Genomic DNA, 21,493 nt, shown 5'->3' on the forward strand with positions numbered 1-21,493 from the left:
AAACATGATAACATTTCTGTTTGTTACTTCCACATTATTACACTTTCCTTTTTTAGACAGCATGTCGAGTCATCGTAAAATTCAAAGTGACAGTATTGATGAGCTGATTTTGCTTAATAGGAATCTAAAAATATGTTGATTGAAAATTAGAACAAGGTGCCAGTTCATATCAGATCTTTATCCACAGATAATCAAGGAGGATGTCAAACAATTAAGGGTTTGTGCAACAACAGCCAAAAATCTTGTGATGCTTTAGTTGATTTTATAGTTGTACTGTTTAAATCAAGAAAAGAGCTTAACAGTTGAATAGAGAGTCTGATAATGGGCCATCATCTTCAAACCAACTAAGGCACACACCTTCCCACAAGCTACGAGACTGTGAAACAATGTTATAAAACATGTTTTATTCACAGTGTCAAGGAGAAGTACTACTACTACTTCCAATAGGGTTTTTGCTCCAAAATGTTGTGGTTTTACAGCCACAAGTCATCTCACACCTGGTCGGCCGGGTTCAAGGCTTTAAACTCTTTATATAAGTATTTTCTGAAACATCAATTGCGGAACCAGAGCCATTCTAAAAGTTGACGTTGGTGTAAGAAAGCCAAGGCTGAATGGATAAGTTAGAGTGATGGATGCCTTTTCCATTATCGGGCGTTTCAGGTGCTTCACACTTCATGTTCTTCATTTCTGTGATGAAGTTTCCCTTGTATGTAGAAAGTTCTCCCCAGACAAACGTGATTGTTATGATGGCCGCAGCTTCTTCTGGTGTATGAGTGGACATATGATTCTACTTCTCAACCTCTACTTTTCTCTTTTCCTCTCCCCCCCCCCCCCCTCATCATCTTCCACTGCACTATATAGTCCTTTCCTTTACTCTCCCCTTCCTCTTCTCTTACATCATCTGCTCACGTGAACCCAGCAGATTAAAACAGTTCCTCATCTCACGTCCCCGCTCCCTAACTGGCGAGCTGACATAATCTATGATTATGTATGTGATTTGTGTGCATGTTGCTTTTGTGCAACTGGACCTTAAAGCTGCCATAAATTGTCGGTTCGTTCAGGAAAAGACATTTTTAGAGACGTTGTGTTTTTCCCATTTTGTGTGTTTATATGAAAATATTTATCTTTCCTCCACCCTTGTTATGTTTTACAAACCAGATTAAACTAAAATGAATTGTGAAAATGTCAAAAGCAAGTCAAGCTGTCACAACTATAATTAGGTTTTAATTTATTGGAAAGAAAATGCCCTTTTATTCCCTCCTCTTCAGCAAATTATGGGATATGTCAAGTGCCTTGACAAGTACAGAGTATAACGGCAACAGATTACCATGATGTTCAGTATATCAAGCCTTCTGTGCTCTCAATACAACATAATATATTTGAGTATTTGCTTCAGCAAGTAAATCAGCATGAGATTGGAGAAAATTCAATTAGATCGTGTTGTTGCTCGATGTTGCACCATCTCGCTTGGTTTACTTTGCTCTAAGAAAAAAAGGCTTTTATTATGACGCCGGAAAACTCCCTGAATTTTAATGTGGCTCTCCTCTCGTCTTCATTCAGTAGAAAAGCAGCCACCTGAACATAAAACATTCTCATCAGACGGTTCCCAGTAATTTGAAAGACAAGCTTGCTTTACACATGTGCTAGTGAAGGATGTGTAATTATTTTATATATACATCACCAAGGGAACAACGCTTGTGAAATCAACTCCATACGAGTGTGAAATGCCAGCTGACATGACGGTTCCAGACGTGAGCGTTTTACATCAATCGTGTCCCCAGAGAGAGAGTGTGACCTTCAAACCAATAGGAAGAGTAGACAGCGAGCGATTAGTATGTGTCCATCATCCCTGTGACCTACAACAAATACCATACCATCTTCTCTGCGTGTGTGTGTGTTTGTGTGCGCACAGTAGAAAGGGAGAGTGTTGCTCTGCGTGATACATGTGGCCCCTGGAGAATCTCCACATTAAACATGGATGAAGAGTCGGTGACCATGTCCCTGTAAAAGACAAGCTGATAACAAATCAGTGAGGATAGAGGAAAATCCAACTATACATTTTTTTTTGCCTCATGAGCTAAACTTCCCCTTTTTTATTTGAATTACTGATATAAGCTCCACATCAAGAGAATCTGCAGATGCCAGGGGCTGATGCATGTGTGTTAAATTAGTAATTAATGCTTCAGACGGCAGCAGAGCATGAAGTGAGTCCACTAAATGTGTGTTTAGTTTGTGTTTGTGTTCACTCATGAATGAGTCTCTCTGAAACACTGTAGCATTAACCAGTCTTCACTACATGTCAACAAGCATATGATATTAAAACAGTGGAGCCGCAGTTTAGTGTCTTGGTGAAAGGAAAATGAGGAAAAACAAGCATGTGGAGTCATCACTTTATTTGAAATTAAAGATTTATGGATCTAAACTGTTTAATTTGGGGCTGGGCAATAAGCTTTAGACAAAAGTGTTTAAGTGAAATATATTTATACTTGTTTTCTTGCAGAGGGTAAGATGCTAAGATTTATACCACTCATGTATTAAAATGTTAGCTTCATCCAGTAGTTGTCCAGCACAAATGTAATGACTGTAGACTGTATATAAAGATGGACGAATTTACTGCTGCCAAAAGTGAAGCCAAAGTGTCTTAAATGCCACCTGGTGGCTGGCTGCAGTGTTGCTACCTGTTTCCTTCTGTCTCTGGTCTTTATGCTAAACGTAGCTAACCAGCAGTTTGTTTTTTCTTTATATTTAATGTAGTACTGACATTGGAGTAGATTCAGTCGTATCATACCACCCACAGAAATAGGTGAATAAGTGTATTTTGAAAGAATGTCAAATCATTATTTTAAAGAGCATGCATTCAGAAACAGAAAGAGCCGCAATGTTTATTTGAGGAAAACAACAGATTTTACTGGCGGAATGCATTCGCCCTGTTTTTCATCTATTGCAATGTTCCTGTGATTTGCTCCGACCGTGCGTCCCTCTAAAAATGTATCACAGGGGGTTTGTGTTTATGCCATGATTAATGGGTCTAAGGCCAGCGGCTAATGCTTGTAATTTCTTCTAACGGCTTTCCGCGTTCCTGGTTTTATGTTATAGCATCATCAAATTTGCCATGAAATGCCATGTGATGAGTTTCTTATGAAGCATCAAAAGCAGGAGTGATGGATTTTATTTTTTGACACTTTAATCACGTTCATTTGAAACGGGGGATTACTGTATGTCCCACCTTTTTTCCTGCGCTTTGTGTTTGCTGTCACTTCCTTAAATGTCTGTGGGAAGCTTCCTACCTTCAGTAACATGACGGCGACTCTGAGAAAATGTTCAGACATATTATGACCTTCAAACATTTCTATTCTCTGCCAAGAAAACTGAGAGGAGACGCAGCGGAGCAGAGCTGTGCAGCTTTCTGTGGCGGCCGCTGCCATTTCAGTGCGATGACAAAGGAGGAGTTTATGTCCTTGTGTGTGTGTGGGTGTGCGTGCCCTTTTTGTCTGATATTAACACGGCTTGACAAAACCTCAGCCACGCCTGATACCATCAGAAAGCAATGATGTCAGTAAGCAGAACCCTGAACTGGAGAATCAGTTGTCTTTGCCACTCGCTATTTCCATGATTGACAATGTCTCGGACTGGGACTCATCACTTATATTAATGAGCCCCAGCCACTGCCCTGTTTCCTTGGGCCCTTCACAAAACACTTGAAGCTGATGGACGGTTTTCAAGATATGTGAGCCACTGACAGACGTTTCTGGAATTCTTAGATAGATGTAAAATGATTGTATAACCACCAATAAAAAACCCACAACATTGCATTAAAATGCAATTTTTTAAAACCGTATGTGCTTCATGTGTGCTTGTGTTGTTATGCTCTGCAGGTTTGTTTTGTAAGATTGTGTTTCTGTGTCTGGAGTCACAAAGTTGGGAAATTGTATTCAAAAGTTTAAGTATATTATAAGGGGTCAGGTCATTGTTGTCTTACTGATTTGGAATTGAAAGGCTTCTCATTATAATTGGAATGTGAGCAAATCAGAAAGATGGAAACGTTACCATTTAATGTGGACCAAGGTCAGATACTGAATCTACAGTTCCTTTATAGCAAATTTTAAATCAATACAAATATTTTCATGAAATCTTCGACCAGTATTATTTCATGGAGGTGGTTATACCTTGAAAACAGAATTGGAAGTAAGGAGAATTACACTTGTCAATCAGAATGAGCATATGCTGACATATGCTGATGCGATCCATTTTCTTCCAACATCTTGTAACTTTGACTAAACTGAGTGCACAAGGTTAAATGTGGCTAATCCAGTGAGTTCTGCTGTTCCTCTCTAACAAAACCTCAAATCAGAAGAAAACATAAAAACCTCCCGAGGCCTTAGAAGGGATTTGTACTATTTTACGGCTTTTTTTATGGGACATTGATGGATAAACCTCCTGTATCATGGCTCTAGTAGTTGAGGCAGTCATGGGCGTATTGTCACATTCGGGATCATTAGTGTTGTGTGTCTTGCGGGGGAAAGCTTGCTGACTCAGAGCACAGAGCTGTCTGGAGGGATTGGAGGGCACGATGTTAAACAGAGGCTCAGAGCTGCTGCTGTCGAGAAGCAAACGAAGCGACCACAGGGCTCGGACCAAACGGCTGACTCAGTTTGTGTGATACTGACACTGATGTACATATGTGCACATGTTCAGGGACATATGTGTGTAGAATGGGGCTGTCCCTGACCTCCTGTTAAGATAATCTTTTTAGGGATGGGGGAATTTTATGCACATTTTGTATATTAATGTATTATAATATAACTTTCCTAAAGCATTATTTATTTTGTATGTTATGGTTTGTATGGGGTTGCCAATTTTGTGTTTTGGGGTTTACGTCTCATTCCTTGGAAGGAGAGGATTGCTCTTTTGTTTTAAAAACGTCCTACTTTTGTTTCTTATATTTGATTTTTTATGACGTTTTTGCGAGTTCAACTTTTATCTCCCAAATTAAAGAGACAAAATGAATCGGGTGCAAGTTTGTTTACTTTTCTCCGTCTCCCAGCCTGTCGTGATGTAAACAGACATCCTGTCGGTGCAGCCGTTGTTCGGAGGACGCTGTTTATGAGGCTGTGTGTGCTGCCAGATGCTTCACTGTAATTGAAAGGAAACCGTCTGGACTGTTCCTCTTCCTCCTGCTGCTGCTGGCACTTTAGAAATGTTTGTACTAAGTGAAGCTTTACTGGTTCGTTTATTTACCCACTTTTTTCTTCGGCTTAAGACTTGCTATTTATTTCACTCACATTAATCCCTGTATTGAAAGAGCCTTTTGCAAAGTAGAATTTTCTTTTTTTAAAGAAACAGACAATTTTTTTGATTTCTTTTGTGTAAGTGGAGTTTGAGTGCCTGGGGATGTCAGAGCCTTGAGAGGACAGTACATTATTCTCAACTCGGGGGCCGCATCCTTTGAAAGCTGCATAGGCAGAATGATGCAGCACAGCGGCGCGATTACAATCTCACATTTTGGAGGCTCCTTCAAATGCGGCCGACAAATGTCTTTTCGTCCCAACTGGCCGATCATTCCAGGCCCAAGCTATCCCATGATGTGTTGCAGTTCGGTGACAAATAACGGCCTTACTGGTTGTCGGACAAGTACAAAACACCGGACTACTGGAAACACTGGAAATGTTGGAGGAACTTTGATATTTCTAACAGAGTCAATATCAGCTGAAAGATTGTTAGATTACAAACAAGGCTGTGCCCAAGTCTCACCTCCAGCAGGACGAGCCACATATTGTCTGTCAGGAGGAGAAGGTCACTGAGTTCTCTACCAGGCTTGAGGATGAGGAGAAGAGGATGAGTGTCTGTAGCACCGAGGCAGAGACAGAGAAGCGGTGTGTCAAACCGAAAGGATAAGAGAGGATGTTCTCCTGATCCCCTGGTTGCAAGGTGAGCAGGATGCCCGCCATCAGGAACTGGGGGCATGAAATCGTACCTGGAAGAATTGACGTTAGCTTAACTCAGCCAAGTGCAAAGCCGAGGGTGAGATCAGTCAGGCTGTTGATTTTGTAGGCCTTAAGGCGCCATTATGCTTCTACGTATCCGTGTCGCGGAGAGGGACGCACGGATACCACGGACTCTTTTTGATTTATGCTTTTCTGACGACCGTCCGTCTGAAAACAATTCACCGCCAAACAGTAGTTGGCGCAACGGAAGACGAGCTCAGAGAAGCCTACCCCATCTCTGGGAAGAAGAAGTCCTCTGTCAGCTTGCCTCCCACACACTGAACCATGGCAACTCCGGACCTCCTCCACTATACGCTCTTAAATGTTGCTATCCATATTCGTATCTTAGTTGTGTTTGGATTTTAACGTGGCCGTCTTATGATATACGGAAGATACCGGGAAAAAAAACGTTTTTGGTCGTCAAGTTTGAGGTCCTGAAATGTGTAATTCGGAAATGACGTCGTACGGAAATTATGTCGTTAGCGGACCAATCACAGCCAAGGGCTGTCCATAGGCTATCCGAAATATCCACGGATAGTCAGAGGTGCACGAAAAGCTCTCCGAGGCGCTCGAGGGGGCGTTCCACGGCGGAGAGGGCGGTCCTATCTGTCCGTATCCGTAAAAACGGAGTAGCATAAATCGGCCTTTAGTGGTAGTGTCGTAATCATATAAATAAGGAAATATTTCTAAGATAAAGCAAACAGATGATTTCCAAGATTTCAATTTACCGCTCACCATAGTGAGTGTGTTATTTCACTGTCCCATCGCCCAACATAAAGTGCTGGCTTAGAAAATTGTTAATTCATTTAACCATCAGCCACTGTCAGATTCCAAAGCGGCCCTCGTTGACGATGGCCACCACTGATGTCTGTTGGTTACCATGGTGATAATGAGCAATATCCCCCTCCTTCCCCCTGATGTAGAGCAAAGGTGAGACGATGGTCATGGCAAAGAAAAAGGGAAAACACACACATCTTCCATCTGTAATGACGGGCAGCCGTGTCATTCAGGAACAGCAAATGGCAAACGTATCATTCTGTTATGGAAAGAATTATCCTGATACCTTGTCGTCAGAGGTTTCTTTGTCTGCAAATTTGTGCATCAGCTTCCCTGTGTGTGTGTCTATACGTGTGTGTGTGTGTGTGCTGCCTTACCTGCCCACCCGTCTTTATCGTGACTGTGAGGCGGCTCAGTCCTTCTGTGTCGACATTGTCCTGAGCTGCTGCAGGTAATTTCTCCATCCATTGTCCCCTTCCACACTGCCATCGATGATGATTCAGCTCTAACCAAGCGAGGACGGTACAGCTCCATCGAACACCGCTTCAGTCGACAATGAGACAACTCTGAGAGTGAAGGACAGCTGGAGCGTGTAATGGTCTGGGGACATGTTATCCTGTAAACTGTGACTGGGAGAAGTGGGATGGACATGGAGACATTAAATCCAATGTACTCTAAGTGGACGAGCTCCTCACACACCTTCAGGCTGCGTGTGTGAGGAGCTGCTGCAGCGTTTCTGTAATTAGATGTGCAGAAATCATCAAACATTGTCTTTCTCTTGTTGAATTACAGCTTGTCACTGCACGTCAAAGTGATGCGATGTCACAGTTTGTGATTTCTGGCTCACGGGCTCTGCACTAAAACGTCACACAGCTTTGACAAACAGCAGCTCATCTCACAGTAAAGCTGAAATAGTAGTGTGACAGCTGGCTGTCTTCCTGCGACTGTCAAGGGAATCAAATAAATTCCTTTTTGATTTTCTATTTGTTTGCTCGGACTCGGTTGAACTCATTGAACACTTTCTGAAATAGCTTAAGCGCATTGGTGTTATTTTCAAAATATGTTTATATACACTTGGTGGAGAGTCTGTGGGTGTAATGGCAGAAAGTGTTACAGTTTGCTGTGGCTCTTTGAAGCCAGACTCGCACCAATCCACCGGGAAGGCTCTGACCGTCTGTGTGCAGTCAGCCAGGGACACGCAGCCCATCCAGCAGGAGCAGGACACTGGAGAGCGGATTAATGTCGGCGGCGAGCAGACGAGCCAAGGATGGAAGTCACGGCTGTTTGGATGTGCTTGTGTCAGCGGCAGGAGCCAGAGCACTGGAACAAGGCCGAGGTGTGGGCTGGGTTTTGTTTAGACTCTGGTCAGTGAATGGAAATGAGCTGAAGTTGATGACGAGCGGTGGAACCAAAGACGGGGTGCTCTTGTGTTTTGTCAGGATAGAAGTGCACGTGGAGCCTGGTCAGTCAGAGGTCTTACTTCCCTTTTACAGCAGCATTATATTCTACCTTAGTGGTCAGTTAAAACCCTCTCCTGGGCTGCCTGACAGTTTGTCTTCTTAATCACGACAGAGACCACACTTCAGTTTTACAGTTGGACTGATGAGAAGGCCACAATAAACGGGGGAACCACAGGGGAGATATCTAACAAGAGTTAATGGGCCACACAGGGAATATGTGGTTTTAAGAGTGGGGGTGTGGTAAACTAAATCTTCTTCTTTGGCCTTTCAACATCTTCCCTCCCCTACCCCGCTGTTCAAGAAGCCCTCTCTTAGAACCATTACCAGAAAAATTACCATTTTGGGCTGTGGTGAAGGAAGAACTCAAACTATTTACATAAAAGTAAGTGAAAATAGTACCAGATAACTTTTCCACTTGAGTAAAAGTCACTTGCTTTAAAGATACTATAAGTATTAAAGTAAGAGTACTGCAGAGGGTAGTCCTACTTCCTTATGTATCTGTTTATTAAATATTGTTTATACTTCAGACTGTCCTATTAATAAAGAATGCTGCAGCTTCTGAAAACATGATACATTATATACCTCTTCCGAAGCCATTTCAGCAGTTTTTTTCACTAGTGATGCTGCTGCAAGTGGAGGCGGAGTCTAATAATACCAACCTGCTTGGATAAATTGATCAATTCCCCGCTCGCAATTGATTACTTAAAAAAATTAATTTGAACATGTAAGGCCATGCAGTGGGGCAGAAAGTACAGTCATATGTGGTGCAATGGTTCTCAATCTTTTGCACATCAGTTACCCTTCAACTCACACAAATTAGACCACTGACCCACATTTGGCAAATGTTTTACTGTCAGATTTTTTATTACAGAAATTTTATTATATCAGAATAGTCAGACATTCTGCCAGTGTGATGACATTATACAAAAAAATTACTTTTTTGCCAGGGGACCCCCCCCCCCCCAAGACTTCATTCTGGGAACCCCTGAAGTAGTTAAGTACACCGAAAATAAGTCAACTTAACCAAAGAACAGATACATGAAAAAAGTAAATATACTTTGTTATATCCCACCACTGGTTTTAAGTCTCATGTCCCTTTGCTCTAACTCGAGATTTGGGGGGTTTCTTTGAAAAAGATTCTTGCACGAATATTGCGCTAACTCACCAGATACTAGGCCTGTGTGAGCTACAAAGAAAACATGGTGATGCTTTCATCCACTGAGAATATTCCTGTTGCAAGTGTCGGAGAGTGATTTGTTTTGAAAGGCAAGAGGGGAATCATCATTGTCATTTCCCTTGAACTGTCACTTACTTTTGTTTTCCTTTTATGCACAATTGGGAGCGACACCAAGTAGAAGAAACCAAACAATTGCAATCCACAAGACGCCGAAACAAAGTCGGGAGCGCAAAGAGGGGTTTAGTGGCATTGTGTGCACTGTAACCTACTTTTAATGTGGCAACCGTGCAAAGAAGAGTGTGTAGCTACATTATTACACAGTATGACAGGGGCAGGATGTTTGAAGGCTGTTATCTGACGGGTTAATTTGTCTTTGTCTCGCAGAAAGCAGCGTTCACGACGGAAGCAACGACAACGATGGCAGCATCTGCGGCAGTGACTCCGCCTTCTACAAACAGAGTGAAGGTGAGAGATGTGCTGGTGACCGGGCAGCGTTTTCAGGCAGCGCTGGGTGATTTCAGCTGCGTTGGGTTTGCCATATAGATTTTTTTTTCCCCATCAATAGCCCTTTTTTTTCATCTTGCTAAAAGGTTGAGCTTTTATGTTTATTGCCCAATAACAGTTGCCTCAACAAATAGACACCGCTCTGTAAATGGCGCGAGCGTGAGAGGTAATCTCATCAGTGTTACACAACAATAAAACTAATTGCAAACACACAGAGAAGAAAGGTCTTTTCTCTACATTAAAATGCACACACACAACCACAGGAACATAAATGCACGCACAGACTCCATACACACCATAAATATTCAAGTTGAATAGCTCCTATATAATGATAAAGCTTATTTTATTTATTTTCCGGTAATTATGAGTTGTTCATGCAATGATCAAGATGTGTAATTTAGATAATTACAGCTCTTCAGAGGTCCACAAACAAACTCTGTTTATATCACGTTGTTGTTTTTAAATGGATCAAACCAATGGAAACCTTTTCCTGTCTTTAATGGTTTAATGCTAGAGGACAAAAAAAATCACCATTTTGATTCAAGTGTGGGACGAATTCATTCCTTTAATGCACATTAGAGCAAGTGCATAGGAAGAAATTAATTTTTACCACAGAATATTGACACACAGATTTCTTCAGGCTGGGACTCTTATCAAACATTTGTAATTTGGGCCAGATTGGATAATTTATATGTGAGTTACAACAACTTGTTTTAATGGCAAAACATTGAAATTCACCATGCTGCCACTGATATGTTGTTTAATGAAAGCTCACAATTTCTTATCATCAAGGTCATGCAGCTCTGATTCCGACAACATGTTTGAGAGCAACCTTTTTTTCCTTGTTTAAGACGAGACGTCATCAATGTCATTAAAAAACAAGGGCAAAAGTCCCGGATCCCGGAGGATTTGTAAAGTCATTTGGATTTATCCTCAGGGAACTATGAATGTCTGGACAAGTTTCATGGTAATTCATCCAGTATTTGTTAAGACATTACCACAAAGCTTTGCTCCGAGCACCGATAAACTGGGACAGTTTGCAGGATTGACATTTTATGGTGTGATTAAAAGCTGAGGTCAGCATATTTGTCACAGAGGTGCACGTGCACGTCTCACAGATGTTTGAAGATGCTGTTTGTGTGTGATAACAGGACACAGTATGGCCGAGACGCTCACAGTCGCCCTGCGTGTCGCTGAGGAGGCTATAGAAGAGGCCATCGCTAAGGCGGAGGAGTTCAGTGACAGCTTGGTGAGAATCCCTCCGTTCTTCTTTCTCTCTGATTTCCCCTCCTCTCTTCTCTATCCCCTTGTTCTCTGCCATTGCCTCTTCATTCTCTCCCCCCCTCGTGTCAGTCACAGTGGGATGCAGTCGTGGCTTTAGGCAAAGACGTCGGCACAGACTGGTAATCACTCGCTTTGAACTGAATATGTCTTCATGTGTGTGTGTGTGTGTAGGAGAAGCAGAATGAGGCTCGGTATCTGCGGGACCACAGAGAGGAGCTCATAGAGGAACTCGCTACGACCATTGTGCAAAAAGTAGGTTGAGTAAGCGTGAGTTTTATTTTTACGTTAACTTACTTTTCCCCTTTTTAATGTGAAAGAATAAATTAAATTAACCTTGTTTTTCAAATGCAAATGCACACTGGAAAGTAGCTCACTTCACTTTGACTGCTGGATCAGGAGACCGTTGTATAGTTTAATTTAATTGCTTTTTTCAGTTTCATTTATCATTTGTTGGCCATCGGGTCTTTGAAAGTGAGATCAAAAATGTGTTCTCTACTTTAAGTGTTTAGGCGCACATCACATGAAAATGGAAATGAATACTGGATTAATGCGTTTAGTTTCATGATTTAACATTATTCATGATTACTAATAAAATGCTGTTGCAGAATTACATTTTAATTTGTCTAATTTGCATTTATTATCAAAATGTTTTATGCAAACGAAACCCATTTCTCCGTACATACCTCACGGCTCATTTTGTCTTGTTTCACCCTCTTCTTCTTCTTCGTTTCCTCTCAGATCATCCAGAGGAGGAAGCATTCAGAGATGCAGACAGAGTACGACTTTGTCTGGCCTCAGCCTCTGATCCAGCCCAGTGACCTGCCCTCTCCGTCTCAACCTCACACCTCTTCACAAGGACCACAGGACCCCCTCAAATCCTCCAACTCTCTTTGGGTCAGTGTGCACATCCACTCTAACCCTAAAAACATATGACACAACAAATGGTAACTAACTATATAAAGCTGGCATCTGTTGGTGCAAACTGCTGATTCTTGACCAGAAGGATTTGGTCTTTGATGATACAGTTTGTGTGTGTCTGTGTATTCATGTTCCTCTGGGTGGACCAACCATTGACTCTGTGTGTTTTCCAGGTTTTAAAAGCACAGGAATGTTTTGCTCAGCAGGAAAGGACTTGAACTTTTCAGTCCCACCGGCCACATGCGTTGATGTGCTCTCGTTTAGCCTCTTTATTTGCCTGGTGTCCTCTATGATAATGACCTCTTCCTGTAATTAATCCTTGTGCTAAGCTGTAAATAGCCCCTGAATTAAGTTGAATATTTGATGTAATGGACTCAGATTCAAATTACACTTTTGGAGAAATCATTTGTTTGTGTTTTTTATTTAACTTAATAAGGAGGAAAAACGGCAATACAAAAGATCCACAGGTGTCAGGCCACAGTGGCATCCAGAAGAAAGAAAAGAGAAGCTCAGTTCAAAACACACAGAACTCACAGTCGGACATTACTCTTTTACACAACATTACATGTTTACACAGAAAATCACTGTAGGCCAATATATACGCTATATTAATGTTTAAAATCTATGTCCTTATACAGTATATTATCTAAGCAAATAAAAATCAAAGTATCTATCAGTTCTGATCGATACCTAAAGAGTCAGACGAACAGCCAAATGCAGATTAACTTGCTTTCACTAAAGTTATAGGAGATTTATACACAATACAGCAACAACACACATGTAAACCAGCCTCATAAGACTGCATACTCACATCAGCATTTTACACACACACCTGACTGTGGTTCACACCACTTGTCAGCAGGGACCGTTGGAGATTTGTCATCGTCCCGTATGAGAGAAGCATCAAAGCGGCGCTCCCCGGGCCTCGCCATTCAGTTTCCAGCCGCTCAGCTCAGATCAAAGTCCTGTGAAATACGTCGGGATTCTCCTCAACTGCCCCACGGGACCGGCTCTGTTTATCAGCTCTATGCAAACACACTCAATGAGACTCATTGATGCAAATACTCTAAATCCGTGCTGCATGAACAAATTCTCACGGTGCATCCTACCCACTGTAAGAATTCATATTTCTTCTGCGCTCCACTAGAAACTTCAGTCTATGCCTGAACATACATTGGCACTTTTTTTTTTCTAATTTAAATTTAAATTTAAGTGTGAGTTTATGCACATGTGCATCTTTTGAATCCACCCGTACAAACCCTTTCATTCTCAGTAGAGAAGCCTTTAAATCGACATCCCAATGTTTAACCAAGTTTCATGGTATTCAGTTTTTTTAGAAAAGGGTATATATACAAACTGTACAAATTTGTTCCACCAAGAAAACTTTCTGCAAAACCTAGAACATCCCCTCATTGATCGGAGGATGAGTCGCAGAGACATTTATGGGTGTAGAAGAGAGATGAAGAGATTTGTAGAGCTTCTCCTGGCTGTCTACTTATTGAGTTGTTTTCTAGCTCCATCTGCTGATGAGAGTTTGAACTCACAGCTCTACTATCTACTACTAGTCTATCTGTCCCTGGATACTGTGCCACTGCAGTATTTGTCTGAGTGGAGCTTTTCTGACTGAGGCCTGTGGATTTAAGTGAGACAAGACCCAAAATTATAAAGAAAGCCTTTTCACGATTTTTTTCAAAGACACTATTCATTTTAACAGTTGGATTAAATCAGTGTGTTGCTGTGTGTGTGTGTGGTTATAGAGGTCGCGGTCAGCGTTTTCCCTCACCAGTGACGACTCCCCAGAGAAGGGCCCAGAGGAGGGAGCCGGAGCAGGAGGTGACCTGCACGAGTACGCGTCTCTGAAGCGAGAGGCCAAGGCCACGTCCCTACCCAGCTGGAAGAGCGTTGATCGCCTGGACAACTCCAGTAAATACAAAGTTTTCATTTGATTTTTCCTGCTGTCGATGTTGTTGCAGTAGCGTATTCCTTGTGTTTCGTATTTACCGTTTCCCCTGACCATGTATTTCATCCAACGACTACTTTTCGATAACTGCATGTTGTAGCTTTCATTTTCATTTAGATTGTTCCTCTATTTCCAAACATTGCATCCCCTAAAGCTATTTTTAATAAGCACAGGTGGAAATGTGTCACATTTTAATAGTGTTTCTGTTGGTCATGCTCACCCAGGTGCATCTTCAGTGCTCCAGAGCCCAGACGGGAACTGGATCGCCCTGCACAGTTCTCAGCTGTCTCGGCCCAGCCTGCTGACCAAGAGGAAGAGCCTGGTGTTCAGCGTGTTGGAGAAGGAGTCCGGCGTCGTCTCGGCGTACGATGAGATGGGCTCCGACTCCGAGGAGGACAACGAAGGCGGATGGGGCGCGGCTTTGAGACAGTTCAGACGCAAGTTGTCCGACGAGACCTACTACACGGACTCGCAGCACGACCCGGAGTGGACGTACACCCAGCACCTTCCCATCACGTCGCCGTCCTCCGGCCAGTACACCAACACAGAGACTCTCAACTCGGACTCAGAGGCTTCGTCTGTGCTGTCCGCGTGTCCTCGTAAACCACCTCATAACTTGTTGAGGAAGAAAGGACCGGCGGAGACACACCTGCACCCCAATCACCAGCCCCTGTACCACCAACACCTGCAACAGAACTTCTCTCCGTACCCTCTGCACTCAGAGGCACTGGATGTGAACTTTAACCCCAAGGTTATTTGGATTTACTTCATAAGTTAGGTTAACTCTTTACTACAAGTACTGATAGAGACATTTTCTAAAGTTTTCACCACTGCAAAAGGTTTTTAAGGTTTATTGATAGTGAGTACTAAGCGTCTATAGCTGTTCCTTAGCCCCATGGACTCAAGAAGTCGATAATCTAAATTCATAATGTCCAGGTGCATCACAAACAAGCACATAAATACAGGGTGATGGGAGGCTTCTAATGTTGGCAACCAAATTGATCGCAGCAAAAATGTACTCAGTATGTACTTATATAGTAATTTATTATTATGTATAACTTTACCCATAATTGATACTGATTCGTCACTATTAAAGTAATTTTGTTTAAATGGGCCATAAGATCAATGATTAACGTGGTAGGAAGGAATAAAAACATTTGTAAGTTCGGATTTCTATTTATTATATTGTACTTTTTTCATCTACAATATCAGACTTTTATTCCCTCTAAAATGTAGCAGAGTAGAAATAGAAAGTACCATCACATCAAATGGAACTGCGGGCCCCTTTAGCTGTGCAGCACTGTGTGTTGTGCATATGTGCTCAACTACTTTTGCACACTGTTCCCAGGTGATGGGAGACAGCAGCGAGGCCGAGGAGCGGCAGATCGACCCGGTCAGAAGGTCGCGACGACGACGGAAAAGCAAGAGGGAGTCGTCAACGGAGCAGAACAAACCTGGAGGCCAGAGCCACACACAGTCCATCTACCCCTTAGTACAGGTGAATGAAATGTAATTTATTATTGTTGGTATTTCAAATACCTTTTGTCAGTGAAAAAAATCCTAGAAGTTTTACCATTCGAGGGCAGCAAACAAAAGTTATTTCTACAGCAACTTGTTTCTATCTGTGATGTGTATATTTCATGGTTAATGTTTATTTTCCTTTCTTGCCTGTGTCCTTGTGTTTCTCTCTTAATTGAAGGAGAACAGTGGTTTCCTGCTCAACGCCCTGCTGAAGAGGGGTATGAGTGAGGAGCAGCAAGCACCAGACAATATGCCTACAGCCCCGGCTGCACTGGACACCTTCAGACTAGATGCCATGACACCAGAGCCCGAGGACTTGGACACAGTGGCCCCAAATTCCGCAGCCCTGAATCCCCCACAGCCCCACTCTCTATCTCCAGGGTCACAGCACCTGGGCATCGGCTCAGGACCCGGAGACCTGGAAGAGGAGCTGCGATCCCGACTCAGTCAGCTGGTCAAACGTGCCAACAGCAAAGAGGACAGCTCGGCTGGAGAGGAGTGGCCTGCAGACAGACAGGCGGACAAAGACAGTGACAGACAAAGAGAGAAGAAGAGGCTGAAAGACGCAGACAGGGAACGGCAGAGGGCGAGTGAAACGGTGGAACAGGTGAACGGACAAGAGACGAAAAGGAGTGAGAGACTAATAAAGAGTCCCTCGATGAGAGAGGAAGGAAGAGTGAGGGAGAGGAGGTTGGAGAAGGGAGTGGAGAGTGTGGAGGAGAAGGTAGACGACCAGGAACAAACGAGAGGAGACAAAAGAGAAGCAAATAGACAAAGTAAGAAACAACATAGGAGAGATGTGGAGAAGGAGGCCGCACAGAAAGGAGGAGGAGGAAGGAGGAGTGGTTCAAGTGCAAGTTCACCTGCTGTTACACCTTCTTCCCAGGAGGGGGCGCTGTCAGACAACCAGGTGAGGAGGAGAAAAGAAAGAAGCATCGGTTTCCACAGCTTCTCATCAGCTTTTATCTCTGCCCTGCTCAAGTTTGTCTGTCTGTCTGCAGTTTGATTAATTTCCCACCTTCCTCTCCCATCCGTTCGTTTAACAATCACCGCTGTGTGCTTCTCTTCTTCTTTTTCGCTGGTGTGTGTGTCTGTGTGTGCGTCAGGAGGGACAGAACGACTCGGAGCAACAGCAGAGGCTCCAGTTGCTCTCCTCTCTCTTGCAGCAGGTGAGATATAGGTGAGACAGTGAAGGCGCACTGTGATATGTGCAGGAGGCCTTGCTCGATAACAACTATGGCAACGCAGCCACAGTCACTTAATGCATTATAATATATTTATTCCTCCCTGAAACACACAGGCATACTGCATATTGGTGTTGTGCGTGTGTCTAACAGGGTCAAAGGTTGTTTGTACGTTTTTTTAATTTCAGTTCAGCTGTTGGTAGATTTTGCCGAAGCTTTCTAAAAAGCTCTTGGTCTCTTCACAGCTTTGTATTAATTACACAGGAAGTCACCTATCATCAAAGAGCTGCAGACTTTATTTCTTACCATTAACAAAAACCTATGATCTTTTGGTTAAAAGCAGAGCTGCAGTATTGATATTTTCACATAGTGGACAAGTCCAGCCTCACACAGAGTCAGACAGAGAGGTTCACATGAATGAGCTCACCTCCTGTACTGGTGCTACATCTGAGGCGTGTTGGTCGATGCTGGTTACGTGCCAGACTCATAAGAGCTCCTGTGAGTAATGCTCCTATCTTACATTGTGTAAGACCCAGGTGTAGGGTGGTCTATTTCGGCTGGTTTTCACAGTTTCATTGTCCAACCCGCCAGACCGGCTCGTTTTGATGTGAACAGAAGAAAATGTGACATGAGTCATACTTTTGTATATACATCAGATTTGTACAGGAAAAATTGGCATTGCAATTTTACTTGTGCATGTGCAGTAGGCGGAAAGTACTAAACTAATATCCTTCAAATTTATGGAGGTTTGGGACATGACCCAAGACTGAACTCATTAAATGTTGGCACCAACCCAGATCAGGGGGCTGATCCAGAATTATTTATTTTATTAACATTTAACAGTTTTATAAAATTTAACATTATGCTTTCATTAGTGTGTGCAAGTTAGTGCCAAACCCTAAAAAAATCCAGATCTAAAGTGGTAAACACTGGAATTGAGATTTAACTCCACATGAATAAAAAAAGTAACTATAAGTTCATACACTTATATGGGAATGCAGAAAAATCTGAGTTCCTCCTCTTTATTTTAACTTTCTAAAATACCTTTAAAAGTGATACTATTGCTAATAAAAGGGGCTTTAAAAATCTTAACATTTCTCTCTTGCTTTAAAACTGTGCCCCATACTCTACTTTCCATTATACCAGTTTTTAAACCTGCCCCTGCTCTTAACTATTGGGTTAATTACTGAACTTTAAATATCCTCCATATTCCAAAGTGACATCCTTTCTTACAATATAAGATGTTTATGCATCATGAGCAGTGAGGCATCAGGGTGTTTGATCTTCGTGGCGACGGCCTGGTTCTTTGAGTGGATGACAATGTCAGACACTCACCAAAGATCCATTTCTACATCGACCAACCCCATGTCAATATCTCCCAGCATCCATCTCTGCGTCTCCGTCTTTGTAACATCACTGAACGGTTAATTAAAAAAAAAAAAGATAAGAGGTTTGGTCCTCAGACTCATGTCTCTCTGTACTGAAGCTTGTCTTTAACAACGCTCTGCCCCTCATGTCTCTCTCATCCCTGTACCTGCCTCTCCCATAAACCGGATGACACTGCGTCTGTGTTGCTGAGACGGATCAATATGCCTCCGACACCACGGACAAAGCTTTACATCTGTCTCTCTTTACTACACCATCTCGTTTGCTTTCTCTGTGTTCAGAAGTAAACGGCATATTTCCTTACAAGAAAGGCATGTTCACCACTGAATTTTGATTCGTTACAGAATTTGGAAACAAGCTGCTCTTGTTAATCTGAACACAGTAAACACATGGATAGATGTTTGTTTATTTATCTGCCAAAGGACGGCATGGCTCGTTCACATACCTATTTTCGGTGAGGGGTTTAGATGGCCATGGATATTGGCTTTAATTAGAAATTGATTGCATCTTCATATAGATCATCATGCGTTACTTTTTGCACCATCAGTTTTGTCTTAAAACTTTCACTTCTCTTATTCCTCATTCCTCACGATTCTGGATTTTTCACCAGCTATTTTCGTGGTGCAACAGTTTTATGTGTATGTTTCTCACACATAGAACACAAAGGTAGATATGCTGATAATATGATTACAATTTATTTAGTTCGCCTCATTTCAAAATGTTTGTTCCCACTCTAATGATAAAGTCCCAGTCATGATTGCATTTTATCATCACCCAATAATAAGTCCTTTGTGGTTTTATTCATTTTATATATGTGCTCCCCATTTTGTCTCATCTATTTCTTCTTTAAACTGTTAGCCTTTCAGAGTGTACCGTACACTGAGAGTATGTGTTTGTGTGTTTCTGAAGCAGAAGTACTCGGCGGCGTCTCTCTGCAGCATCACCACAGAGGTGCTGAAGGTTTTGAACGCAACAGAGGAGCTGATTGGTGAGGCTGGAGGTGAGAGCTACACCCCGTCCGAGTCCATGAGTGCTTCTCCAATCTCCAACTGCTCCGAGACCCGGCGGCTGGACCAGAAGCTGACCAAGATGGAGGAAAATGTAAGTCAGTCATCAGCTACAGTCCAATTATTCCATTTCGCCATTAATTGTCAAAGGGAACTAACAGTCAAGGTTATCTCCTTCATGAAGGTGTACCTCGCTGCTGGTGCTGTGTATGGCCTAGAGGGGGCGCTAGGGGACCTAGAGCAGTGTGCCCGCAGTATTAGCAGTGATACCACAGACACAGATCTGGCTTTCCTTGAAGACCAGGTCGCCACTGCAGCCGCTCAGGTCCAGCACTCTGAAATACAGGTACCGCAGGAGGTTTTGTATTACACAATTAGGAAGTGGACATCATAGAACCTCTTGTGCATTTTCCCGAGAGTAAAACTAAAATAAAGATTGTAAGAATAATTGCCTGAACCATTTTGCAAATGGTTGATTTTGTTGAGTGAAGTCTTCTTCTCCTTATAAGATCTCAAACATTGAGGCGAGAATATCAGCCCTGAAAACAGCTGGTATGAACGTGACCGTCTGCAATCGCTTCTCCAAGTACAAGCCACCACAGGCGAAGGTATAACACTGCCGTTCAACGACACCCACACGCAGTAGCCTCCTCTTAAGGCCGCCTACAATAGCTGTGAGAACAATTGTATGTTTACATTTTACTATAAAGTTTCCATATATTAAGCAACACAAGGAAAAGGAGAACATATAGTAGCTCCAAACCAGGAGAAGGTTGTTTGTGGTGTATGATACAGATTCTCTCGTTACAGCCTCAAACTCTGGATACATCACGCCATCAAAGACGGAAGCTTCCAGCACCTCCTCTGAAAGGTACCACACAAGTTGTTTTAAATGACAGCATGTTTAGGAGATATAAAGTAAATAAAATGTAAACAATGAGGGGAAATATCAATGATAAACATTTTTACAATCATTCAGCATATTTTGATGGGACTAGAGAGGGTGGGTTATTGATAATAAATCAAGGGCATTAGATATTAAATAATCAGTATAATTATAAATGTATGTATTTTTTTTCAAGTTGGATTTCTATGCCTTCTGTTGTCTGCAAAATGTTTTCATATGAACCAGTCTCAGAGGTTTATGACCCACGCTGATTAATATCTATTAACACAGGGAAGGAAAATATCTTAATCACTCTATAGTTGATCTAATGATGTATATAAATGAGGCAGGTATCTTCTGCCGTGATGTCCTGCTGCACACATCAGGTCAAGCAAAACAGAATTGAGTCTGCTCACCTGTGCTGACTTAGACAGATTATCACATCAATCCATACTCTCGTAACTAGAGTGAGTGGGAGAGACAGCAACATGGAGAAGGACACTCATTCACCTTGAGCTAATGTCACACATTTTGCGCTTTGTCCTGAGAGAAGAGATCGACGGCTGAATAGATGCAGAAGTGAATACATCTGCTGCAAAGGGAACTGAAAAGCTCCATTAGATGCTGAGCATTCAAAATGGAAAACACCTTCCTTTTTTAATGTCGGTGAATGGCCTTTTTCTGTATTTTCTTTTTGTCTTATTTTTTCTTAACCTGCATTCCACACAATAGATCTGATTCAGGTTGCGGGGGGGGGGTTCTTATTCAGCCTTCTTCATGGCTGCAAAGACAGGACACAGTATAATGGGGAAAAGCCAGTGACCAAGACATGTAGTCGTGTCGTTGATTTCAGCTTAGAGTCCTTTTGTATCAATCCATCATAACATCTACGTCCAGGATGACTCTTCATCTGAATCATATGTCACTGACAATTTGTCTTTTATTTCTGGACACGTCTCCTTTTGAATACCACCTTTTTCAGACTGCTTTTTTGTGTGTTTTAGAAAAGTTGGAGCCAGAGCAACAGGTGAAAGTGTTTCGGCCGTAGTGACAGTTGGCAGCACAACGAGTCCCTCAGGGCCAACTCAGAGCCCCAGTGACGGGGGCCATTCTCATCCAGTGCCTTGACCCAGCGTCCGCCTCCAGCTCCGAGCCAAGCAGGGACCAACACCTGCCCTGTCTGTGACCCCACCAAGCACTCAGCCCAAAGCCAGGCACTGTACCGCGTCAATGGAGACACTTCGCAGGAGACGCGACTGGCTCTTTCCTCTTTTTCCATGTTCTCCTCATGGCCGCCAATGTAAAGCGTCGTCAAGCAAGGTTTGACTCAACAGTCAGTATCTCTGCCTTAAAACCTGCAAACACTCCTCGTGACCCAACTCCAAAAGAATATCTGTACAGGCAAAGAAAAAAAGAAAACATGTCCTTCTATCTGTTTGCAAGAG

The 21,493-nt window shown here is 42.6% G+C and overlaps 1 protein-coding gene across 2 annotated transcripts in view; it reads left to right on the forward strand.

The window, feature by feature from the left end:
- The window catches only part of myripb (myosin VIIA and Rab interacting protein b), a 102,038-nt gene extending 80,942 nt beyond the window's left edge, over positions 1-21,096 (forward strand). The window contains exons 4-17 of one of the 2 annotated variants that reach the window (XM_061094163.1): positions 9,783-9,863; positions 11,054-11,151; positions 11,358-11,438; positions 11,925-12,080; positions 13,862-14,027; positions 14,289-14,815; positions 15,413-15,562; positions 15,764-16,495; positions 16,692-16,754; positions 19,065-19,256; positions 19,347-19,508; positions 19,672-19,770; positions 19,973-20,033; positions 21,053-21,096. In XM_061094163.1, coding sequence (XP_060950146.1) covers positions 9,783-9,863; positions 11,054-11,151; positions 11,358-11,438; positions 11,925-12,080; positions 13,862-14,027; positions 14,289-14,815; positions 15,413-15,562; positions 15,764-16,495; positions 16,692-16,754; positions 19,065-19,256; positions 19,347-19,508; positions 19,672-19,770; positions 19,973-20,033; positions 21,053-21,096 — 2,612 coding nt within the window. The remainder of the gene's footprint in view (positions 1-9,782; positions 9,864-11,053; positions 11,152-11,357; positions 11,439-11,924; positions 12,081-13,861; positions 14,028-14,288; positions 14,816-15,412; positions 15,563-15,763; positions 16,496-16,691; positions 16,755-19,064; positions 19,257-19,346; positions 19,509-19,671; positions 19,771-19,972; positions 20,034-21,052) is intronic. The other variant, XM_061094162.1, reaches the window with a different exon arrangement.
- The last annotated feature ends 397 nt before the right edge of the window (positions 21,097-21,493 follow it).

The sequence above is a fragment of the Limanda limanda genome, chromosome 20 (assembly GCF_963576545.1).
Source record: "Limanda limanda chromosome 20, fLimLim1.1, whole genome shotgun sequence".
NCBI lineage: Eukaryota > Metazoa > Chordata > Actinopteri > Pleuronectiformes > Pleuronectidae > Limanda > Limanda limanda.